General features: G+C 45.4%; 1 protein-coding gene across 7 annotated transcripts in view; it reads right to left on the reverse strand.

Moving 5' to 3' along the window:
• MVB12B (multivesicular body subunit 12B) overlaps positions 1–26706 on the reverse strand; it is a 181814-nt gene that overhangs the window by 26581 nt on the left and 128527 nt on the right. For 6 of the 7 annotated variants that reach the window (XM_023544912.2, XM_064291426.1, XM_023544911.2 and 3 more), the window contains one exon: positions 1174–1229. In XM_023544912.2, the coding sequence (XP_023400680.1) occupies positions 1174–1229 (56 nt within the window). Of the gene's footprint in view, positions 1–1173; positions 1230–1256; positions 3254–26706 lie in introns of those variants that run through there. The other variant, XM_064291428.1, reaches the window with a different exon arrangement.

The following is a 26706-nucleotide window of genomic DNA, read 5'->3' on the forward strand; positions in this document are numbered from 1 at the left end:
CCTCTCCAAGGGAACGGGCGGGAGAGGCGCCAGCGTCTCTATGGCAACATAGCCAAGTGAAGTCGGCTGAAGTTACTCATGCTCCGAGTGTCACGTCGCGAGCATTTTTCAAGATTAAGCTGCTTACCAGAAGGGTTCAGAGGAGGCCTATTATATTTCATGAAAATGGAAACTACAGAACAGGTCAAATCTCAAGCCGGGTGGTTTTTAAGCTGGATCCAAGAAAAACACTGAAGGATTCTTTTGCTGGTACCCAATCTGGGGCCTTCAGGTTTATTGGCTACTCAAAGCAAACTTCTGCAGAAAGGAAAAAAAACAGGAACAAGTCTATTGAGCTGGTGTGGACTGGGGCTGCACAGCTGAGAGAGGGCCACTGCCATCCTGGGGCAGCACTATCTGAGAGAAGACCCCAGATGTGCCAGGCAGGGCCTGCAGCCCCCCACACACAATCCCTCAGCACTGTGTGTGGTGGGCACCCTCCATGTCCCAGTTCTGGCCTACAACCCAGCCAGTTCACTCAGTCGCTCTGTCATTAGAGACAGCTCAGGGGTTCGCTCCACTGTGTGGGGTTAATGCTGGCCTGGGGTGAGCACCCCCACTCCAAGTGGAGACCCCCAGCTACAAGGCACCGTGCCTCTATGGTGCCACCACCACCACGTGGAGGCCTCTGTGTCCAAGCAGAGCATGCAGCTACCACGAATGCAGCAATGACAAAGAGAAACGAGGCAGCCTCTTTTCTGCAGTATGTTGTCACAGTTAAACAAAAAAGAAGAAAAATCACTACGCTGAACCTGGAAAATAAGGCCATTTACAACCCATGGGGTTCAGTCAAATTCACCATCACATCTGAAATGAAAAAAGTTTGGCTGCATCTGTGTTTGTCTGTTAGTCTGTCTGTCTCCTCTCCCATCCCTCATCCATTATTTCTTTCACTTCTTAGGCACCTACTATGTGTAGGCACTACCTGAAGGGGCACAGGTGATACCACCTGCTTCCTGCTCTCAGGAGTCACTGTCCTTGGACTGCAGGGTTAAGCTTCCATGGGAAAGACAATTCAGATGGAGGCAGGAATGTTAGGGGCACCTGAAGAGCCTAGCATGCTGTGGAAATCGAGAGGGAAGGGGCTTCAGGCTGGGGTGGCAGCAGGGAAGGGCAATCTTGCTTAAAACTTACACTTTCTGGAACACAAGAAAACTTCTCTGAAATCATAAAAGGCACACCATCCATTGCTGCAAAAGAGAGAAAACAGCATTGAAGACACCATCCATGTTCAATAACTTACGATGTCAACACTGACGGTACAGGTGAGCCAATGGGTGGGGGAGAGCAGGTGCCACCCATGTTCCCAGGGATCCACAGCCAACAGTGAGTGGGTGAGTTGGACTCCCCCTCCCTGCACATCCCTGACACCAGGCGGGTGTGCAGACAAGAGCTTTGGTAGCAGAGAGGGAGCCTAAAGCCCTTGCTGAGGAGTCACGATTCCAATCTGTGAGCAGTGAGAGTTACCAATGGGCTAAGGCAGGAACACAGCACAGGCAGAGCTGAGACGGGATGAAGCCACGCTCTGTGAGGATGCAGGCAGGAAGCATGTTCACTAGACAGTCTCTAGCTAAGACTCGATGAGGCAGTGGTGGTTTAGTGGTAGACTTTTTGCCTTCCACGCAGGAGACCTAGGTTGACCTACTTCTGAAAATCAGCCAATGAAAACTTATGCATCACCACGGTCCAGCCACAACTGATTATGAGGACCACAAAGGGCTGGGCCTCAGGTCACCATGAGTTGAGGGCAAGTGTGATGGCAGCTAACAACAAGCTAAGACTAATCATATCAGGTCCATGGGGGAAATTCTAACTTGAAGGAAAGAGTAACTTATGGATCAGACAGACTGGGTTTGAATCCCAGCCATGACTTCAGACAAGCTTCTCACCAGTTAAAACGAGGATGGTACCATCCATGTTAAGGGTTGCTGTGCAAGTTAGAAGTGGTATGTGTGAGGCACCTGCCCAGCCAGTGGTGCTCAAAGGTGGGGGCTGCAGGGGCACCGTCGTTAACTCTCATTTACTTAGGTCCTGGGGCTTCAAGGGATGACTTGAGGCTTGTTAGCCTGCTTGGTCTTAACAGGAAACATGGAAGAAAGGGCATAAAACGACTACATATGAAACCATATGAAGAGCCAAGGGTCCAATAGTGCAGCTGGGTGATGTGAGAAAGGGGAACAAGACTACCTGTCCTCTTCCACAGTCCCCTCTTGCCTCCAAGTGCGTCCCCAGGTTATGGTTATCGACAGCACGCCGAGGAAAACACAGCCAGAGTATGAGTCCACTAGCACCCTCTTTCCTTGGATAAGCACCCTTTATTAATGGTAACACTATAATACTCAGTGCTGGAATTCTGGCACCTCAGAGGGATGGGTCATATTTAACAAAACATGAGACACAGCAATGGCTGCTGGGATGGGCAGGCACACTTCCTGGTGTCTGGCTTCTCCTTTAGGTCTGCACAAAGTGAGAAATGAGCAAAGGCCAAACTCGACCACGCCAGTCCCAGATACTTGTGCCAGGGATGTGCAGCCTAGCAGTCGGTGGTAGGGGCTTCACCCTGAGTGTGATAAAACCAAAAAACCAAGCCAGTTGCTGTTGAGTTGATTCCAATGCATGGAGACCCCATGTGTGGCAGAGTAGAACTGTGCTCCATGGGGTTTTCGATGGCTGATTTTTCAGAGGTAGATTGCCAGGTCTTTCTTTCGAGGTGCGTCTGGGTGGACTAGAACCTCTAACCCTTTCAGTTAGTAGCCAAGCACTTAACTGTTTGCACTACCCAGAGACTCCCCTGAGGATGATGGTTTTCTGGTAAATTGTGGTTTTAGGAAGAAATGGACTAAGCGAAATAGAAGCCTTGGTGAGTGGGTTCACTGGGAAATGATGTTCTTTGCTTCCCCCAATGTCTTCTAAGACTGGACTTCTCTAGTATATAGCTGGTGGACAATATTTTTAGTCCCAAAAAAGAAGAATAGCAGAAGCAGGAAGAAAAGTGGGAAAAAGGGGAAAAAAAAGGAAAGAAACTTGGGACACATCTTCTCTGATTATCAAGATGAGCCCAATGGCTCATTACAAGCTACATTTGTAATTTATTTCAGGGAAAAAAAAAATACTTAGCTTGAAGCAAAAGAAATGGCACAGCTGGCCCCAGCTGCTACACTGGAAGCTTCTCTCTTCTCCTTTGAAGGCCACTGCCCAAAGCTTGACCACCTGGCTTTGATAGAGACATCTGTGGTCAGAGGCATTCTCCCATCACAGCTGTCCCCTGCAACCTGCCATGAACTGCCCAGAAGACAAAGGGCTAAGGGCTCAGAACAGTGTGACAGTTTCCCCAGAAAGGAGGAGGGAAGTCCCAAGTGATGTTATACAGCACACACTCAAACATGCTAGTGAAATCTCTGAGCACCTAGGCATATATGCTCATTTACAGCTGAAAAAAAAAAAATCATCGGTGAACAGAGGACCCTAGAAAGCAACAACAGAAGGAGAACTAAGTCCTGCCCAAGATTCAACAAGAGGCCATGTTCCCCTTTCCAGCTTCAACTACCGTCTGCCACAAAGGCTGTGCACCAGTGTCCACCCCCGCTGCACTCTGGTCTCCTGATCCCTTCTGGTGCCACTGAGACATGCTGGTGCCTAGCACTCACATTATTTCTAATCATTCTACATACCAGGAAGCAGTGGCTCAGAGAGGGTCTGGAGCTTGCTGAGGTCACACAGGCAGGAAACAGAGACTCTAAAACCTTTGGCCCTTCTATTAGGTATAGATGGAATTCCTTTGAGCAAATCTGCTCCTTTTTCTACACCATGGCCCTTCACGTTTTTGACTACCATTATCATGACCTCCCTAAGCTTCTGTTCAAGAGGACTTGAAGCACTTACTGATGAAGATCAAAGACCACAGCCTTCAGTATGGATTACACCTCAACATAAAGAAAACAAAAATCCTCACAACTGGATGAATAGGCAACATCATGATAAATGAAGAAAAGATTGAGGTTGCCAAGGATTTCATTTTACTTGGATCCGCAATCAACACCCATGAGAGCAGCAAGAAATCAAGAAATCAAAAAACACATTGCACTGGGCAAATCGGCTTCAAAAGACCTCTTTAAAGTGTTGAAAAGCAAAGATGTCACCTTGAGGACTAAGGTGCGCCTGCCCAAGTCATGGTGTTTTCAATCACCTCATATGCATGCGAAAGCTGGACATTAAATAAGGAAGACCGAAGAAGAATTGATGCCTTTGAATTGTGGTGTTGGCAAAGAATACTAAATATACCATGGACTGTCAAAAGAATGAACAAATCTGTCTTGGAAGAAGTGCAACCAGAATGCTCCTTAACAGCAAGGATGGCGAAACTACATCTCATATACTTTGGACATGTTGTTAGGAGAGATGAGTCCCTGGAGAAGAACATCATACTTGGTAAAGTACAGGGTCGGCGGAAAAGAGGAAGACCCTCAACAAGATGGACTGACGTAAGGCTTGCAACGATGGGCTCAGGCACGGTAACAATTGTGAGGACGGTATAGGACTGGGCAGTGTTTCATTCTGTTGTGCATGGGGTCACTGTGAGTCGAAACCAACTCAGTGACACCTGACAACATCATAACCTCCCTAAGTCTCTGAGGTGGCCCTTTTACAAGCTCCTTCTGATGAGACATATGGGCCAGAAGTATGTGTGTAAATAGTCCAAAGTCAGACCCACTACCACCTCCTGTCCAGTCCCGTTGTTTTCCTGGACTTCCCACTTAACTGTGAATGCACCACCCTGCTCCTGGCCATCGAAGATTGAGCACTAGATGGCACAGCCTACTTTACCTCTTCTTTGAATTTCCAAAGCCCAGTATATTTATCGCCTCCATGGCCCCTGTCACTTTTTGCTCTCTATACACACACTTATACCCACAGCTCACAGCTTCTCTCTGCCCACTAGACAGATGACAGGGTCCATGTCAGAGGCCTTTTTGTACCTGCAGGGCACTTGCATGGTGCCTTGGAAATAGCACTCAATAAGCACACTGACCTATGACTGGTGGGTAATTTTCAATAAGCACATCTTTGGCATACATCACCAAGCTGGGAACCCATCAATCTTATCAGTGTTCGGGGTTTCTGATAATATATGGTGAATAACTCCCTCACTGGTGACAGCTACTTCTATCTAAATGTCAATATGTGTTTAGAGAACTTGTGTTTTAAGGAGGTGATAGAGAGGTCTGCAAAGACCCAATTATACCTGGTGGGCTCACAGGTAATTTCTTCACAGGAAAACTAGAGGAAGTTAAAAGATCGAAATTGAAATCATTATGGGAACATACCAGCCCATCTAGAGAGAATAAAGGGAATTTGCATTCCTGACATTATCTGAGAAGCAAGAGACAGCAGTGAGGGTGGACTTCAGCCCCCAGTCCAGTGGCCCAGCACTCCTGACTAGGCTTAGCAGCAGAGGAACGATGAGGAGAGCCTGTGCAGACCTAACCCTGACCACATGAAGGTGGTGTCTGGTGAAGTGAGAGGGACAGAACCTTGGGACAAACTACCACTTATCTCAGAGTTCATAATAGGAAGATGGGCCCAGCTAGATGTTCCTCGTATCTTTCTGGAAAAAAGACTTTAACAAATTCAGAGGAAAAGAAAGACAATAGGATCTTACGGGCTGAAGCTTAGGGATGTAGATGTTCTCATCATGATCGTACTTCTCACTAACATGTGGAATCCCTTAAAATGGAAGCAAAAATCATCGGGGGTCAGTAAGAGTTTGCTAAATAGATAATCTGGTGGCTAAATTTTATTTACTTAAAAAATCTGGTATAACAAAGATTATGGCAGGCGGAAAGCATTTGACAGAATATCTGATGTTATCTATGTGGACACGATGGGTAAATATGACTGAATAATGTTAAGATTAGGAGAATCCACCCATGGCTGGACTAGATGCTCAGGAAGCTGATTAACAGATTGACGTTGACCTTGAGAGACATTTCTGGAGGTACCCAGCGCTTTATCAGTGACTTAAATGAAGACTTGTATAGCGTGTTTACCTAGTAACTGGCTGATGGGGAGCCTGGAGGACAGTCTATAAACTGGATAAACTGAAATCCAGTAAAGATCTCAAAAAGTTGAGATCACAGCCTAAGTTTAATGAATGGAATTTACTAGAGGTCAATGTAAAGCCATGTGCTTTAGGTCTAAAACACGTACTATACCAGACGGAATGAAAATTACATGGAATAACAGCAGACAATATGAAAAAAGACTTTGAGGTTGTAGTTGAATAAGCCAATAATGTGATTTGACCTTTTAAAAAAAATAGGGGGACATGTCATGGTAAGTTACAGTCTACAGTCCTGGTGCTCAGGATAAAGAGTCGCCCATCTTGGTCAACTCCGAGCTTGAGTGTGGTGTTCAGTGCCATGACTGCATTCTCAAGAGGCTCATCCCAGGTAGCCTAAAGGGAATTCCTACAAGGAGCCCTGGGGTAGTGAGGGAACCTTCCTGGATAAGAATACACAAGAAAAGGAGAAGCCATCAGGCTTGATGCTCCAGGAAGGCATGATCCTGTTTGTTTTTGTTCATCATCATCCCTCCCCACCAACACTGCACCCCCAGAGCCCAGCGCTGTGCCCAACATGTGGTAAGTGCAGCAAGGGTGCTTGGTCCGGATATGAGAAGACTTGAAGGTGAACTCAATTAAATGTCAAATCAAATAGTCAAATGTTTTCAGAGCTGTCACAGCAAGGGGGTTTAGATAGAACGTGCAGAGGGGAGACTGTCCAGACGCAACAGGCTGACTCTGCCATGGTATGAAGGAGAACAAGTGGAGCTGGCAGCAAGAGTCCTGGCTGAAGGCCACTTGTTGGGGAATGTATGGAGGGGTTTTGTGTGCTGGGTAGAAAGCTGATCTGTGGGACTGCTAAATCCCCTTCTAATTCCGTAACATCCATTTCTGCTCTACTTATCTGGGAAGCCTTTCCATATTTTAAAATATCTAGAGGTTCACCAAACATAATTCTTGAAATCAGTGGCACACATTTTTCATATGTTCTAAAAGAATGTTCATAAATCATCTCCATTCTGGCTTCTCGTGGGGTGGCTGGACATGTTTCCTTGTTTCTTTGGAAGCTGATGCCTGTATTTTGCCTCCACTACTATTTTAAAGCTGAGAGACTGTGATATTCACTCTAGCGTGCAGTCTATTGCAGAGTCCTACTCCGGGTGACACACTGAGGCGCTAGAGATAGAGCAGTGACCGAGAAGCCCCAGCTCTCACAGAGCTACCATTCAGCGTGTTCATTTGCATTCCCAGACCTGCACTCCCCACCAGCTTGGGATTCATACAGGGACTCTCATAGTGACACTGCCTGACCACTCTGTAGTCACAACCCAGAAGCAGGTACCGTGCCTATTTTTTCCTCATTGGCACCAAACCAAAAAACCAAACCGACTGCCATGGAGTCGATTCTGACCATTAACGACTGTGTAAGACAGAGTAGAACTGCCCCACAGAGTTTCTAAGGCTGTAATCTTTACAGAGGCAGACTGCCACATCTTTCTCCTGGGAAGTGGCTAGTGGGTTTGAACCATCGTTGGCACCAAAGGGTGTTAATTCTCAGGGCACACAGTTGTCCTCTCTCCAGACTCTTTGGCTTCCAGTTTGACATAAAGAAGGCTCCCCCAAAGCTGGGTGATAACAGAAACTCTCCCCTAGCCAAGTTCTACAAAGAGAATCCATCTACAATGGAATCCAGATTTTCCAGAGCCATTGAGGCTAGATGAGTCCCCCAAATTACTGCCCTGAGATAATCTTTAAACTTTAAACAAAAATTACTCCCTAGTCTTCTTTGAACCAAAAAATAGCTTATTTTAATTAGTAAAGTGTATCTGCTTTGAGCATCGTGCTCTTTTAAAGAATTATCTACGTGAAATCAAATTGACAATCACAAAAGATTGAACAGGAAACTTAGGGGGCAGTGAGTTTAAGATGATGGTGGTAGAATAATGTGAAGAAGGGTAGCGCAACCTGAAGAATATAACCAATGTCACTGAATTGTACATGTAGAAATTGATGAAATGGTGTTATCTTTGGCTATGTATACTTTCGCCAAAAAGAAGAAGAAAGGAAACTGAACATTTATTGACCATACACCAGGTAATGAACATGCATTGAATAATTTAACCCTCAGAATGATCATTTGCCTGTTAAATTTAAGGAAAGCAGGGCTTAGAGGACTTATGTAGTTTGCTCTAGGTCTCACCACCAGAAATGGAGCCAGGATTCACGCCCGGGGTCTAGCTGTGGTGGGGCTACAGTGTGGTGTGGCGGGGAAATGATGAGCCTGGGAGTTTAAGAGACCTGAGCCTCCTCCCCTCTCTGAGCCTCAGTTACCTTGTCTGCAAAATGGGCAGTTATGAGAAATGAAATCAAGACCATACAGGGGAAGGGCCAGCGCATAGTGAGAGGTGTGCAGCAAGTGCTGGGCTCTGCTCGTCTCTCTCTCTTACCAGGAGCCATCTGCCAGACACATTTCCTTTCAGTACTAGGCCAGTGTTTTCTTCTTCTTCTTTATTTTTGGTGGCAAATTTAACAAAACGCTGATACACGGCATCGAGCAACATATAGCAGATGAAAGCAAGGATGTGCCGTGGGCTCCGTGGCGCAATTAGCATTCTCCTAAACAAACGAGCTTCAACAGAGCTGTAATTAAGCAGGCCTGTAATTAAGTATATGCCCTTTATCATAACGATCATGCTTAAAAATGGCATGATGCATGGAGCTCTGTTATTAATGCTGTAATCCCAAACTGAAGTGCGAGTACATAGAAATCAGTGTGTCAGGCCTGTCACTAGACTGTTTGTAAAATACATTAAAGAAAAAACCCAGGAAACAATGAGCTCATTCAACTGTTCTTTTTACAATCAGGCATTACAAGTCAAGAGGATTGTGAATGCTTACAGATTCTGCAAGGTTTAAACAAATAAAGCTCTAATCTACTACTGTATTAATCCCACCCCCTGTTTTAAAGAAGAAAGAGGGGGTGCTTTTTTTTTTTTTTTTTGCCAACTGACCCGAATACCTGCCTTTGCCGTTCTCAGGGAAGCAGTCCAATTTTCATGCTGTATTTGTTTGGACATAAAATTGGATTCCTGCTTGTGGAGACAGCTCTGCCATGAATCTGTAGGAACTTTGCCTGGCAACAGGGTAAGATTATAGCTCTTGTGTCCTCCCTTTGCATGGGAACTATAATTTCACTTGCCAAGGCAATTCCCCAGAGTCCTCCCTTGATTCTCCCCTCCAAACACACACCCTCAGACATCTGAGGGCTCAGCACAAACCAACCACTGACCAATTTCCAAGGGCTCCAAACCCAGGACCACCCATGCCTTGGAATACCTACGGTTGCCCAAGGCTGCCAGCCCCTTCTCTCACTGACATCTCAGTGAGCAGGAAGGGTGAGGAAATACTCATTTCAACTCATGTATTAATTTCAACATGTTTGATAAAGAAAGTCATAAAATCGTGTGGTTAAAAAAAAAAAAAAAAAAAGACGTCACTACCAGTACTTCTATTGTTATCTGCTTAAAGTTGTCAAGCGGTGTTAAGTGAACTTGAGTAATAGTACCTCAAAAGTACTTGCAGAGATGATGGTGAACAATGTGGCTTATTGGCATGTAGTCATTTTCAGCATAAAATTAAATGCCATTGGAACGGTGGGAGGCCTTTAATTCTGTGTACCTGCTCGGGGGTCAGAGCTGTAAATAATCAGCAACCCCAACCCTTTCTACTCCCCTTTCCTGCGGTGCTTCAAAAGTCCTTTACAATTTGTGATGGGAAAAATGCCAGCAACTCAACATCTCAAGGCCATTCCTCAAAACTCATTTGCAAACCAAAACACAGAGCCAGTTACGTGTTCTTGGTGATTTCACTTTGGGGATATTTCTTGGAAGATAGTTCTAGACGCCTCCAGAGCTGTCTTCTCGGTGACATTCCAATTGACTTTACACAGGCCAACAACTTCCTTCCTTCTAGATCCCCAAAGTAATTTGTTTTGCCATGTTATTCATAAGCCAAAGCAGTGACTTATCAGCCACGGTGAGAGCCCCCGAGTCCCACACATGGGAGGTGGCACCGTGAGGGGGAAGGGGCATGGTGCCGAGGCCAGACAGCCACGAGCGCCAAGCCAGGCTCTGCCACGTGTTCACCTCATGGCTTTAGGCAGGTCGCTTCACCTCTGAGTCAGATTTTTAGCTGTCAAATAAGGATAGTCAAGCCTATTCTGCACACTAATGAAAGAGCAGACAGGAAGCCCGACATATGGCAGGCTCTTGCTAACAGTGGCTCTGGTTACCCCGATTACCAGGAAGCTTAAACGAGATAAGAACATAAAAGTCCCTGGTACAAACTAACTGCTCAGTAACTGTTAGCTGCGGCTGCAGCTGCGGATGCTACTATTATCGCAGCACTAGAGGAAAATGCCCTTCCATGGTAGACTCATTTTTACATGTATATGTTTTTAAATAAAAAGATAAGTATATCCACATTAAGTTACAAATCCGTGGGCTGTGAGTCCCAATCTGAAGGCTTCTGGAGGTGTGGAAGCAATGTTTGCTGAGTTGTAACTCTCATTGGGTTGCCTGGACCACAGCTTTCCCTGATGTCTGCCATCTCTGGGGCTTATAGGTCAAGTTCAACTTACAGGAGCAAGGTCCAAGCAAGGCTGCTTAACGTCCCCTGGAAAAACGCCCCAAAAGCAAAGTGAAGAAAACTGTCCCTGGGTGTCAGGAGGTTAACTGCCCAGGTCAGTTGGAAAGTCTTCAAAATAAAGCTGCCTTCATACCACAAATGAATTTTCTCTGCACGGGCAATTAGAAAGCCTCTTTCTCTCTCTCTTACACACATACTCATTTCTCTCCCCTCTGCCCAGAACACCTGACAACAATTGTCCCTTTAAGGTTGGTCACGTGGCCCACTTTGCCCTTCCACATCCACATGTATCCTGAGAGAAACTGGAGAGCCCACCAGCTCTCCCACCTCTTCCTTCCAGAGCAGCCCCTCAAGGGGGGCCCAGTGGCACTTTGCCATAGAACACCTCATGTAGGTACAGGGCAGTCCTCTGAAGACTGCGGGAGCATGGAGGGTGGGAAGTCCACAGGGGCTGCTGCCATGTGCAGCTGATCCACTCACATCTATGAGAAACTCCAAATACATAAACAAGAACATTCTAACTCCTCTAAAGTTTTTTTTTTTTTTTAACTATAAGAATTTAATGGCTTAGGGCAGAGATCAACTGCATTTTGTCCAGTGTAAAGATAAAATTCAATTAAGTGACACTTTTCCATGTGAATAGAAAGTTGCCTAGATTGCTGAGGGGTTACTGGGTAAATCACCCTGTGTTCATACCTGTTGTCCATAGTGAACAAACACAGCAAACTCCTTGGTGAGATCGAGACCAACAAAAGGGGCTTTGTAAATGCAAAACGGAAAGCGGAACCAAAGGTCCAATGAAGGTATATGACCACTAGGAGCGATTCCATTCCTCTGGGAGGCAGGCAATGTCTAATAGGCAGTTGAACATTGGCCACTGTTGTGTTACTAAAGGCAAAACCCTGCCAGAGACAGGAGAGGCACCGTCTGTAACTGCTGCACCTGCCTCCTCTGCTGCCCAACATCAGATGCCACGGCAAGAAGACACACTCTTCCATTTAGGGTCTTTTTTACCTTCTAGAAACCAATTCCTTTACATTATAAACTTGTTATTTTTTTACTCCCTAAGTAAGTGAATACACTGTATTAGGAAACAATTCCAACAATACAGCTGAGTTAAGCACTCGGACCCCAGGGCCCTCATCAGGGCAGCCCTGGTAGTAGTCTGTGCACAGTTTTTGGGATCCTCCTGGCCCATTTCCATATGTGTTTGCATGTATAGAAACAGAATTTTGTATGTGTTTGTAGTTTTAACACATAGCATAACTAAAAAAAGCAATTTGCTTTTTTTTTTTTTACTTAACTGTCAAAGAGCTTTCCATGTCACTACCTGTAGATCTACCTCAGTCTGTATAGAAATAAGGCTGAAGAGACAACCAAGGGCCAGATTCTAGGAATCCTTGACGGCCATTGTAAATGGCCTGAACATCATCATAAGGAGCCATTGAAGGGCTTCTGAGCTGCAGAAAACATGATTAGATTTATATTTTAGAAATATCTTCCTGGAGGGAACGAGGCTAGAGGCAGGAAGACCAGGCAGGGAGTTTGACAGTAAATCAGGTGAGAGCTGCTGGTGGTATGGACTAGGACTGTGGCACTAAAGATGGAGAAGAGGGAACAGGCCTGGAGGATATTTAGATGGTAGAATCAAGAGACCTGGCAACTGGCATTGGAGAGGTGAGGGAGGAGGTGGACTCAAGGGTGACTCCAGGATTCTGGCATAAACAACTAGGAGAATGGGGATGCCAGGTATGGCCATGGGAAGGGGATAGTGGAGAAGCAGCAGAAGGAGAAGCTGGTGAGTCCACCTTGGATGTGTTGGGTTTAAGAGGTCTGCGAGACAGCCAAGGGAAGAAACTGATCAACACTGGTTAGAACATCATGACCAAGAATGCAAGACGGGTCGGTAAGGCTTCCCAGATGCAAATACAGAAGTGAGGCTTGGGGAGAGTTTGGGAGTTACCAGCATGGTGATAATTGGGGCCATTGAGAGAAGATGAGATATTCTGGGGAGAGAGGCAGGCTCAGGACAGAGTACTGACGAATGCCAACATTTAATGCATCAAAACTAACTGATGAAGAGGCTATATCTTTGAAATTCAGATGGATTTTCCAGAAACGGCTATCTTCTTTTTATCATTACATTGGCTGCCTTTAGAACAAGTTGTTCCTCTTTTATAAGTAGCCATGTAATCAAAATCAATGAGGTAGCAGAAAGGGCTTTGGCACCAGACAGCCCTTGGTTCAAATCCCAGGCACACCACATACTAGCTCTGTGACCACGGGGGAACTTATTAAGCCTTTGTAAATTGGACTGATTATTCTAGGAGAGATGAAAGACTTAGAAAGATAATGCGTGTAAGACGAAAGTTCAACATAAAATAGCTATTATTGTTACTACCACAATGATGTACAAAGGTTGAGAGAAGACTTTCTTGACTGGCTGCTAGAAGGAACCATCCTCAATGCTCACCACCCTCAGGCTCTGCCAACTTATAGGCTACCAGTACATTTAGAGGGAGTAAGCTCCACAATGGCTGTATCCCCAGCTTCTAGAACAGTACAAAGCATATAGTTGTTGTGTGCCATTGAGTTGATTCCAGGTCATAGCGACCCTACAGGACAGAGTAGAACTGCCCCATAGAGTTTCCTAGGCTGTAAATCTTTATGGGAGCAGATCACCAGGTTTTTTCTTCCACAGAGCCGTTGGTAGGTTTGAACTGCTGACCTTTCAGTTAGCAGCTGATCACTTAACCATTGCACCACCAGAGTTTCTGTGCCTAGGCTCCTTAAGCATACCCAAAATTAACTTTGAATAAAGAACAGTGAGGCAACAACTAGCCTCAGAGTCAGAAAGACTATGCGCAGGTCAATCAATTCTCGGTACCCCCCTATAAGTAAAAGGATTGGGCTAGATTAGAGACTCTCATCCTGGCGACTCATCTCAGTTTAAAAAAATTACTGATGCCTGCTACCTGCCCCTGCCCCAACTCCAGAGATTCTGATTTACTTAATCTGAGGCGCGAGTCCTGGGCATCAGCATTTTTTCAAAGCTCTAACGTGCAACTAGGTTTGAGAAGCCCTGTGCTAGATGATGTCTAGAATCCCTCCAGCTCAGACATTCTTCTGCCTCACAAATGGTAAGAGTGGTCTTATAAGTATCAAATATGTACCAGTGGTTTGAGAACCTGGATTTAAAACCCAGGGGCTTCAATATGAAAAGTCCACAAACGTTGGCCCATTGTAGTTAACAGCTGATTTCTCCAATCCTCATCCAGACTCCACTCATAAAGTCTTCTCAAAAGTGATAATCACAAAGGGTAATAGTAGGCTATGGGCCGTATGCGTTCCCTTCCCTCCCCTGGAAGCAAAGGGCAAGAAGAGACAGTGTCTCAGATCCTTGGGTTTAACTGGAGCCAATATTAATCTGCTCATGCTGGATAGTACTGCACCAGAGAGTACCTGGCCAGGGGCACTCACAGTTCTCATTTACACCTCATAACAACCCTGTGAGGTATCCCCATCCTCATTCTCCTGAGAAGGAACCTAACACTCAGAAGGAATTTGACTTGTCAGGACTACGAATGTAAAGCTAGGGCATTGCCTTCCCACCACACTAAGGATGAGATGGAAACACCTTCCATCTAAAGATGGGAGAGGAGAAATACCATCAAGAAGGGTGAGAAGGTGAATGTAAACTACGTAGAATTAAAAGATGTTAGAGCGACCACGTGCAGTGTCTTCTTGGCACTCTTTCAGGGAAACACCAGTCAGAGCCAAGACAAATATTCCTATCTCAGATATCCTTCCTATCACTCTGTGGCATTTTCTTTCAAATGCAGATCTTATCATATCCTTCTTTTACTTAACAACTTCGTTTCCTAATGTTTATAGGGTGACATTCAAAGGCCATAGTCCAGGCCCTCACCGGCTGTCCCCAACCTAGCTTCTAGCCCAGTTGTCCTCTCCTCCGCACCTCTCTACCCTGCTCCCTACACCAGCCTACTGCTACCCTGGCCTACTCGCCACTTCCTGAACGAGCCATGCATCCTCTGTGCCACATGCCCTTCTCCTTGCTGTGGGCTCAGCCTGGAGAACACATTACTAGTTACCTGCTTTGTGAACCCCTGAAACCGCTGAAATGTTATCCCTGCCCCTCGTTAGAGTCTACTAAATTGCCCCCATGCCTTCCCCCTGATTACAAGGTCTGTGAGGGAACTGGGCTCCATGCCTAGCCCAGTGCCTACACACTGTGGGGACTTGCAATATTCAATGTGCAGATAAGGTGATGGAGAGATGAATGAGTAAAGTCCAGTGTCCAGAATAAAGCTGTGTTTCATAATGGGAATTCTATAAGACTATGAAAAGATTTTTTAAAGATATTCTAACTCCTTTTACTCTGATTCTGCGATCAATGAGTAAGCTTTTAGTTGCTTGTTTATTCACCTAAGTATAAAAGGTATAACCTTGTTATAAATTTTATTTATGATTTGATAATAAACTCAAGTCTATCTACAGGTTTTTTTAAAAAAGGTACAAATGTGACGTTTTGGTACCACACAGCACAGAGATCTTTTAGACCTTGATTGGCAGGATCAGGTTCCCTAGGATCTGGCCACTCCTGAGTGAAGTGAGAGAATCCAGGATGAAAGCTTCAGAGCTCAGGCCTGGGCCCTGGGGTGAGGGGTGAGTCCTCAAGGGCAGTCACCCTGGGAGTAGCCACCTGAGGGGGCCCTAGGCTTCATCCTCCCTAGAGCTGCCAGGTGGTTTCAAAAGACTAGTCACAGTGATAGACAGGTATGGGCCAATAAAGAGGGACCTGCTATGGGAAGTCTGACAGCCATCTAAATCACAACTTATAGCTTATATAAGATTGCACTGCTCATGTGCATTCAAACCAGGTCATAATAATAAAACTTACTTAATTCGAAGAGAAAAAAAGGCATTTCTTTGTCTTGTATTTTTTCCACTTTATAAAGAGCTCCAATACTGGCTGCCCGGTTCAAAACCAAATACTTGGCCATCCTAGACTTCACGTAGCTAGACTTGTAGCATCTAGTTCAGGTAGATAACTTCTGACGGTCCCCACAGAATGGGTTTGAAATGACAAGAAAATGTAGAATAAAGGTCTATAGTTAGGAAGGAGCCCTGGTGGTACAACAGTTAAGCGCTCAGCTGCTAATAGAAAGGTTGGCAGTTCAAACCCAAGCCAGAAAGACCTGGCAATCTGCTCCAATAAAGACCATAGCCTAGAAAAGTCTATGAGGCAGCTCTACTGTGTCACATGGGGTCGTGATGAGTTGAAATTGACTTGACAGCAAACAACAACAGAGTGGTCCGCACAGCAGATCTATACATAGGTGTGTTCCCAATCAGAATTTTCAAGAAAAAATTCCCTGGCAAATGGCTTCTCTTGCAAGCAGTACAAACAATAACTACCTCCCAAAACTCAACTCCAATGGACAAACTCTCTGGATCATGGTGGTATGAGGAAAGAGGGGCAGCTTGGGACGGAGCGGATGAGTGACCTGACATCTACTCTGATTTGGAAATACCAGGGAGTGTACTCCCTTCTACCTCATGGCTCTGTCTATGAAGCACAATACCATAAATTACCCAGATTTCAGATTTAATATTAACCTTTAAAGGGCATGTCACAAAAATGTATTCTCTAAATATTGGTTGTTAGTTCACTTTGTAAGTCTATCAGGGAAAATAGGTGCAAGGCTGCCACCCATCCCTGGCTGTACCTGTCATGTGCATCTCCTGCCACCTGACAGTAATTCCAACTGAATCCAGCAGTCCAACAAATGAACAATTCAGCCATCCGCTCTGACTATGGTCTAAGCTCAACCTTAAGATTTAATAATAGAGCCTGCTAGCATGACTCTAATTTCTAGAGCTGATGAACTTTCAGAGGCAACACGAGTTGAAATAATGAGTGCGGAGATGACAAAGAATTTTAATCCAAGGTTCTTTGAACTATCCAATATAATAAGCACTTGTTCCTTTCTACAATGGACATATAAAAGAGAAATCTAAATAATAATTGCTGTAATTATCTTGAAAAATACGCAGAGACTAATGGTGATTATGAAAATCTGTATAATTGTTCTCTGAAATCATCACTGATCACATGGTGTTTTGAAGTGGCCACTGCTGGGGAACTTTGAACACTGAACTCCATGTGGGCATGGAAACGTGACACCTCGGCTTTCTCGCTGTAAAATATTACCCTGTGTTTACTAAATTGTTTTTCATCATTTCCAATACCCTGGCCTGCATTTTAACTCTTCATACCAGTGCCCTGAAAAGGTTCCAAGACGCCCTTAATGGGATGCATATGTCATTGTGGTTCAAAGCCCCAAGTTCAACTTGTTATTTATTCAAATAATTAATTACTCTTGTATCCATCGAGCAGTTTGTCATGACACATTAATGACTTGATAGACTTCTATGAACTGGTGAACACAGAACAGCAGAGCGTTTTTATCGTCATTTAATTTTAAAACGATCCTGTGTGAAATTATCTAGTCGTGAGTGATGGGAGCATAAAGAACAGACTCAGCAAAGCCCCTTTTGGATCATTGCTTTATTAATGGTAACGTCAGGGAAATGAAAAATGCTAACATTGTCATATTCTGCTGCTGGGTGGAGATGAATGGCTGGTGGAGTGGGTGAGGGCTCCTACACTCGCTGCCATGAGCACTAATCCCTCTCCCGGGGCACAGGGCCGGGCGGGGCACAGGGCCTTGCACACCCACCAGCTCCGGGAAACCACCTCCACGCCCAGGCTCCTGTTTTGAGTTTATGGCACTCGATGTCTATTACTTTGTGTGTGTGGTCTTTTCTTACTTGAATTTTCCACTAGTGATATAAAGCGTCCTCACAAAAACATTTCGCTTTATTGCTTTGAACATTAAACGTTATTAATCCAATAGAGAAACGTTAAAGATATTGCTGTCACCTTTAAATGTGAAATGATATTAGCAGCTAAAAAACGCTGGGTTAGTAGAAAAGATGTTCCCTTCATTTCTTTCTCAAGTCTTGAGCTAACTATGCCGGGTTGATGATAAAATAATATTTCTACATGGCTCACAGCACAACATCTGCTTAAAAGAGGCTTCCTGTTCAGCTATCCTCCCCCGCCTTTTTTTTATAGTGAAAATCGTTTCTCAATTGTTTTAATTACAAACTTGGGAATCTACGCAAACTACTCCCAAGCAGCGTGATTCAAAGACAATAGATGGCAATCCCCGAAGAGCCACCAGCCTGCGTGAAGGCAGGCATCTAAGTGGGGATGCTCTGACATCCCCCTCCTCCCCAGCAGGCCTACTCCAAAACAATGGGAAGGGCCGCAAAGCATTGTTCCCCAGGTTCTTCCTCTGAGGATCAAGTGGAAAGGGTGGACTTATGTTCCCTTACGAGCGTGTCGTTTCTGTTTCCCCAATCCCAGTGAATAGCTCTACCACCCACCTGGATGTCCAATCCAGGAGTCTGGGACCCATAGGGACTTCTCCTTGGTCCTCACACCAGCCACCAAGCCCTTCTTTCCCAAAGAAGAGAGTACTGGTGGCGTCAGCTCACAGTTACCAAACCCTTATTCTGTGCCAGGCCCCAACCTAGGAGCTTTCCGTGTACTGACTGATTTAATCCTCACAGCAACCCCATGAGGTATGTATGAAGGCAGATATGTGGGTGTGTGTGCATGTATGTACGTAGGTACAATTAGTGTGATGATGACTATTACTGTTTCCATTTTACCAAGAGACACTCAGACAAAAAGGAGTTAATTAACCTGTGAAAGAGCAAATGGCTAGCAAGAGGCAGAGTCAGGGTTAACCCGTGGAGCTGACTCCAGGACCCATGCTCTTTCCCACTATATTATACTACAGTGCCTCTCAGTTTTACCCAGAGACCCCTCCAGATTCTGCCCTCCTCCCCACCTCCACTGCCCTAGCATCCATCCTCTGAATGTGCTTTGGTCTAAACTTACCCACAGCCCTTCCTGCTCTGGCCTCTGGGAGTGTGACGCCACCCTAGGCCTGATATTCGCTGCTTGGCTACTCCTGGCTCCACATTCCCAACAGGGTTGAGCAGGAGGAGGAGGGTGGTTCACAAAGAAACTGGGTCCAAGCAGAAGCTGCCGCTATAGACAGACAGTGCGGTGAAAGCAGAGCATTTGGGGCATATGCAGGCACAACTGAAAACATCTGGATGCGAGTTGAAACAGGGATGTTAGAAAGAATTCTGAGGATAAACAACTAGAAGAAGATGGGATGGCCAGAGCCAAAAGTTTAGTTTGCGTTGCTTATTTTGTGAAACGCCTTTGTTTTTCAGAGGAAAACTCTGGGCCCTGAGAGGCCATGTCTTCCATAGGGATGTCCCAGCAAGGCGGCAGCAGAGGCAGGGCTGGAGCCCAAGCTGCCTGTGTCTCAGCTGGACTTTTCCACAACCCCGTGTCCCCTCTACCCTGGGCCTGCCCCAGAGAGAAGAGCCTTTGATTACACCACGGAGGACTGACATGGAATCACAGCAAGTCAAAGCAGCTAGGTAGAGTTCTGTTAGACTTAGAGGCGTTGGTATATACCAGATTCATATGGGGGGACTCCTAGGGTCCCCTCAAAGAGACAGACAGGATCCTCCATAGCAGCTGAGACTGATGCCACAAGACTGCAGATGTGACAGGCAGGGAAAACAAAGAGTGCTTTCAAATGGGAGCCCAAGTTGAAAGTCTAAGGCAGACAGCCCAAATTGCAGAGGAAGCTGCTTCTCAACAAGGTCAACTACACCAGTCCACCAAACATAAACTCTGACAGCAGGAGTCCTCCAGCAGGGGAGAGTGAGCTCCCTCCCTCAAGTTGGGTGAGAAGGAGCTGGCGATTTCAGCCCTCAGAGAACAAGTGATATCACTGTGGGAGGTGATTGGGGGGTGGGGGTGGGCAGAGATAAGGATGGTACTGATCTCTCAGCATTTGTCTGTGCTTTAAAGCTGGCATCTTCAAAGCTGGCACCCACATTCCAGAAGAGGTGTCCTTCTCTCTAAATTATAAGTTCCCAAACTTCTAAGTGCATCAGAATTGCCTGGGATGCTTGTTAAAAATGCAGAGCCCTAGCCCCAAACCTTCAGAGACTGGCTCAGTAACGGCACAACCGCACCATGAGAAACACTGCTCTGGGCTCGATACTGACATGGTGCTTGCATGAGGGTCTCATGGTCCAAACGGCTGCAGGGGTCTCACAAGTACAGTTCAGCAAAGCAAAAACTGGTGTGCTTTTCTACACAAATAGGACTCTTTGTTACCAGTAAGGACTAACCACGGCAGTGACAGGAAGTACTGTAGCAACAGCCACAGCTGTCACCCAGCAAAAGTCTTTGACTTTGTACCAGGCACTGTGCTAGACCCTTCCCATATACTACACCCTGCAAGGTGCATAGGATCACCCCATTCTGTGGTTGTGAGGGGTGAGGGAGCCACATTGTTAGTCAAAGCAGAGGCCAACATTTATACTCACGTCTGTTTAGCTCAGAAGGCCAGGTTCTTTATACTCCTACATAATCTAAGATTTCAAGAAATACAACTGCCAAAGTACAACCAAGTTCTCTACTTGCTAATGGATTATCACTTATTATATAGCCTAACCCTGGCTTTCTCTTAGCTTCAGACTTATCATGGATCGAGCCTCTAAAACTCACAGGATGAAAGAAACTAAGAAAGGTCCTTAGTTTCTCTCTTTGTACCTTCACATTAAGATTTCTGAGTACTTAGGGTTTCTATTTCTCTTTACCCTTAAATGGTAGGAAAAAAAGATAATAAGCTCATTTTTTTTAGGGTTTCCATTTCTCTTTACCCTTAAATAGTAGGAAAAAAAGATAAGTTCATATGGCTTGAGATGATCTTTTCTGGAATCCAGATAGAAGCCTCCCCTATGCCCCTGCCTCCTAGCTCTTAAATTGAGCTTTTCATTTTTTGAAGCTAAGGAACATGGTATTTCCAACTTGTACTGGATTCTTAAGTTTCCTCCGTAAACCTTTCTGTGCTTCCCTGAGTAATGATTTCCAGCCACTTGAAGACCTGCTCTGAATTTTTTAAAGGGACCCTTTGGACAGAACAAAGTGCTAAAGGACATATTTTAATGGCACCGAACAGCTTAAAAGATACACTTAAGTGGTTTCTCTACCACAAGGGTTCCAGGACTGCTGTGGCTACCAGGAAGGACGAGATGCGGGCAGGAATTAGAAAGATTGGAACTCTTAAGTGGAAAAGACTGGTCCACAGAACACCTGGGCCTGTTCTTAAAAAGACTTTTCTTAAAAGCCCCATGGTAAGGGGGGATTTACACGAATCTAAAAGACCACAACTCCCTCCTCCCCACTCCCATGGGAAAAGAAAACCCTGCAGGCAAGCAAAGCTAAAGGCCAGTGTGGAGTGAGGGGGCTGGGCCTAGGGAAGAGGCCAGAGGCCAGAGAACCCACCCAAGGGAGCAGCCCAGAGGCTTCTGAACAACTCAGACTGACGGGAGATAACTCAGATACACACACAGTTATAAGACCCACGTAGTGAACACCTGCAGTGCCTCATAACCTAGCTCAGGGGTGTCACACCCGTTATCCCACTTTTCCTAGCTTCAGCCCCGCGTGGCATGAGGCTGCTCTTGCTCCAGTTTTGCCATGACGACACTGAGGCACAGAGAGGTTTACTGCTTGCTTAATGCTACCCAGTGGGCCAGTAACAGCACCGGGTGTTGAATACGGGTCTCCTGATTGCTACATAACCCTTCATTGGGTCCGTCGAAAAACCGTCTGAGCAGAGGCCTGGAAGGGACTCCAGAGCCAAAAGTCAAGGGCGGCCTCTCGCTTAGAGAATGTGCAGGGCGGTGGGCCTCAGGGGCTGAGAGGTCATGGGGAAATGACCATTAACTCTCTGCTTCAGGCTTTATTGTTAAAGCATTCCCAAATCATCTTTTGACAGACATACTTTGAAAGCACAGTTTTTTTTGCTTGTTTGTTTCTGTTTCTTAGATTTCGGTGGAGAAGGGGGTCAGCCTGGTGATAAGCCTCAACTTGACTGCATCCAGGTTGCTGGACAAGCACCAAACCATGATTTCATTTATGCCCCAGGCTGTGAAAACACATAGTGCCTTCCAATGTCCTTGCTATAAAATACCAAATGGCCAGGAGCCAGGGGTGCCATTCCACACACATAGCCCTTCCCTGTTTGCCCCGCATAGAATGAGATGCAAAAAATTCCCTATTTCCATTAACTTTCAATCTGAGGATTGTCAGAAATATGATAAAATGCAGAGAAGGCAGAAGTAGAGAGGGCTGTGTCCTTACACCTGAAACATGGCTCTTTTTTGGTATTTGAGAAAAAAACATTTGTGGTTTGTACTATTGGTGAAAATCCTGGAAGTCACAATGTGAAATAATAATTTGCCATTTTGCTAACACACAAATCCCAATCCCATGAGAGAGGTATGCCTGAGTGGAGTGTTTGGCCAGCCAGAGCTTCAGCACCTGAATTTCAGCCTGGCTGGGATACGCCCCACTTTTCTTCTGCAAAAGCAGTAACTCTCTTGAAGTTAGAGTTTATTTTTAAAAATGGCCCCCATCAGCAAGCCAGCTGCTAGTGGTGATGGAAGTGATGATGGAGTTAAAAATGTCTAAGAAAGCAAAGGTGCTCAGCTGGCGTAGAGGGTGAGTAAAGAAGGTCTTGGTGCAGTTAAAGAGTGGGCTGTTGAACAAGGTCATGGTTCACATCGGATCTCCGAAGGAATAAGCCCACCGCACATAAAAAAAAAAAAAGTGGAAATTAGGAGGTGTGTGAGCCAGTGGCAGCAAGCGCTTCTGACAATGGGAAAACTGCTCATCAAGGAGAGAGAAAAAACTTCAGTGAAAGTTGGGGAGCTGGTTAATTTGTGGTATGAGGATACACGCACAAAACACAAGTCTCAATGGAAACACCGTTCAGGAGAAAGCCAGGGGCCCATATAAGTACCTGTAGAATAAAAGTGGGTTGAAAATTCTACGTTTTTTTTTTTTTTTCTTTTGTTTCTATAAATTGAAGTTACAAAAGGGGCTCTATCAGTAGACCCTGCTGTTGGTAAAGCAGTTGCTACCCTGGTTGAAGAAACCCACGGAGGAGCATGGTTATTGGACAGAACAGGTGTTCAGTGTACACGAAACTGGCCTCTGTTAGAAGAAAATGCCTTCTCAAGCCTAATCCTGGCAGGAAGAGGACGTTTCCCAGTTGCCGGTGGTCAGAAAGATGAACTGGCCCTTTTCCTCCCTAGTGCTTTAATGACTCCGCCAGGCTTATGCCAACATTTTGAACAACCTGAAGTTGTAGCAGGAGGGGTCAAGAGTGAGAACCTTGGCTCGGTATACTAACATCTTGATTTAAGAATAAAAAACCTTGAGACTTGGCACAATTCTTTTTGCATAAAGAAAATTCACAGTTAAAATTATTATTAACAATGATGTAATATATGGAGGAATTTATTTTAGTGACAAATTTATATTAATAACTTTATAAATGACTTCAGCTTTTTTCTTATAGAATTATTAATTCTAAAGGTTAACCAAAATGTTTCACTTTTATGATACCACATTTTGTAGGAGAAAGCGTGTGCTAAAGAGTTATTTTTAAATTTGGGCATTTGGGAATTTCTTGAGGAACTACCCTAACAAAAACATTTGGAGTCTGTTTTATTGGGAAGAGATGTTCAAGATGACCTATCAAAGCCTTATTGTTCTAGAATCATCCACCATGGCAAAAATACAACAGGGAGTATTAGAGGCTCAAAAAATTCATACCCCAAATTACTTAGTTGGGTTTTTATGGGCCTAAAGGCATGCAGGGCTTAACAACAACAATGCCCATACTCCCAGCCACTTGCAAATTTATCTTTGCTCTTAAAAGGTAAATTCTTTTAGCTATGACTAGCAGTTAGCTTTCCCTTCATCCAGCCCCGAGCCACTGGGTTCTCACACTTACACAGTTTAAAGTTCAATGGGAGCAGCTGAAGAACTATGAAGAGTGCCTAACAGCAACGATTTCTTTAAGCAATAATAATAAAAAAAATCAATTTCACCCTACTGGGCTCCAGCTGAACAAAAATTAGACTGGGGGATGATGGAAAGAGGCTGGAACAATGCAATATATGGCGGTAAGTGGGCTGGTGTAATATTTGAAAGAACAAAGTTGAGGCAGTCATGAAACGTTTGTAGTTAACGGGACCAAGGGGCAGAGCAAACACGTTTTAAAAGCCAAACCCCTCCTTTCACACATGTGTAAAACCTTTGGAATTTCATCAGAAAAACTTTATTTCAAAAGTAATCTTTGAAGTTTGAAAATAAAAGCAGAAAGGCTATTTCTCAGCACAGAAAGATGGCTTTAAACTGCCGAAGGGACAAAAGGAAGGTGCTAATGGATGGTTAAGTTATACCAACTCTGAGATCTGTATCCTGCACGTTCGTCTCTTGATGTGTCCTTGCATCTGTTTCTCTGTTAGATTCTCCCTGATGGGACAGGAGACATTCATGTTCTCTCTCTCCTCATCTTTTGGTGCCCTGTGAGGGACTGGTGAACCCTGAACTGGATGGTCACATTGATGATCCAGAGAGATGGGCAGCCAGGGGTGTGTGTGTGTGTGATATGTGTGTGCGATGTATGTGTGTGTATGAGGTGTGTGTGGTAGATATGAGAGACGTGTGTGTGAGGTATAAGCTATGTATGCGAGACGTGTGTGTAAGGTGTGTGTGAGGTGTGTGTGAGGTGTGTGTGAGGTGTGTGTGTGGTGGATGTGAGATGTGTGTGTGAGGTGTAAGGTGTGTGTATGAGTGAGATGTGTATGTAAGGCATGTGTGAGAGGTGTGTGGGAGATGTGTCTGTAATGTGTGTGGCCTGTGTGAAAGAGACAGAGCTCGTGCATGAGTGCATGCATGTATGCGTGACAAGGTGGCAAAGCAAGAAGAAAGAAGCTGTGTGAGCCTTGTTGCTGAGCAGGGGCCTAATCCTGAGTGAAAAACACCTCTTCCATGAAGCACCAGGCAATGCAGAGGGCCAGCGCTTTGGGAATGGGGTTCCTTCTCACTTTGCATGGGCAGACAGAAAACAGTCACTGAAATTTCTAACCTCAGGGTTGAAAATAAAACTCCAAAGGTGAGAAAGTAGCAGGAGCAAATGGTGAGCTCTCAGAGTCCCTCTCCAGCCCTCCTGGCCCCTTGCCTGTTCAGTGAGCTTCCCTGGCCCATTGGGACTTTTCATCTCCCCACATGTCTGTGGACAAATCACTGTGGTGGGAGCTCCCTGCGGCACGGGCAGGGATGCGAGGACAGGCTGTTCTGGGAGGGCTCACAGGGAGGCGGCACCTTCGCTGGGTGTTGTGTACATGACACCAGCACAGACACAGGCAAAAACTGATGCTCAGTAAAACCTACTGAACTGAAGAAATAGGGATTGTACCTTCCTCACATATTTCACATCTGACAAAGCATTCTCGGTGTGTCTTCTACTAATTAATCCTCACCACAATCCTGTGGGCCAGTGTAATATCCCCACTTGACACTATACCTACCTGAAGCTCGACAAGGTGAGTGACTTGTCTGAGGGCAAAGCTGGGACTTGAGTGCAGGGGTCTAAAAATTAAACCACATTGTCCTACAGCCACCATCACCTGACCCCATATTAGTAAATCATTTGTGCCAGAGAAAGAACTGAGCTGCAGGAATGGCTGGACAAGAGAGCTCCAAAAAGTTGCTGAGGATTTCACAGTTCTTTTATTTCTGGCATCAGGTAGCAATTACCTTTGAGCTTCCCTTCTTCCCCCTCCCTAAGATATCCCAATTATTTCAGCCAAAAAACTCACCCAAACTCCCAAACCATCAACACCCCAAAATACGTGCGTGCACGCGCACACACACACACACACACACACACGCACACCTGGGTCAGAGAGATTAAAGGCATGGGGGAAATGGGCTCCAACAACTGTTTCCTCTGCTGGGTTGAAACACTTCTCACTTATTAATGGAGCACAGACAGAGCAGCTGCCTTGATATTTCCAGCAATCTTCAGTATAGAACCAATTTCTAGTATAGCTGAACAGCCTGGAGGCTCCATGGAATCTGTTAGGCATTAGGCTGGCTGCCCCCAAATCACCCAATGGACTAGTGTTTTAACTGGGGACACACTTCTCCAGCTCTCAGGCCAATGCCAGGGTCCATTCAGCTGGCAGGGCATCTCCAGGCTGGGTACAGGCAGTGTCAGCCCAAGTAGACTCACAGAGGGAAAGTGCCTCCAGGTCCAAAGGAAGGGTGTGTCTTCTTTGCCTTTATGTCCCCATACTCAAGCACAGTGCCTGGCATGTAGCAGGGCCTCAGTGTTTAATAAATGACTGGTTGAAAGGCCTACACCTGAACTCCAGGAACTATGCTGTGCCCATTTTTAAAAATGCAAATTCTACCTGGTATGCCTAGCCCCACTTGGGTCTCCTTCTGGGGGAGCCCTGGGTGTGTGTACCTGTGTGTGGATGGGCATGTGTGTGTGAGCACACAATGAAGATGGTCCTGGGCACTCTGTAGGTGACATCTTTCCTTTTTTCATCTGTCAGAGAAAGAAGGCACCTCAGCTGGTCACTGTGTCTGAACAAGGGCACTGATAGGGAACGCTGGGAAGGGGGTTTTAGTGTATAACTTGCCCAAAACCAGTAAGAGTGGCTGAAGAATGAAACCGAGACTTTCATAACCACCAAGCCCTCGGCATTCCAGGTGTCCTCAATCAACCAATCTGCATGGAATTTACACAGAGACTCGGCAAACAGCTCGGGATCAATCCTAAGGTTAACCTAATCTGCTTGGAGTATATCTACCTGGCTTTTTATTGCTTACCTGTGACCAGAGGCTGTGAGTTTCAGGGCATCTTTTTTAAAGCTAAATCACAAAGATAAGTAAATCC

Source organism: Loxodonta africana, chromosome 9 (genome assembly GCF_030014295.1).
Source record: "Loxodonta africana isolate mLoxAfr1 chromosome 9, mLoxAfr1.hap2, whole genome shotgun sequence".
Taxonomy (NCBI): Eukaryota; Metazoa; Chordata; class Mammalia; order Proboscidea; family Elephantidae; genus Loxodonta; species Loxodonta africana.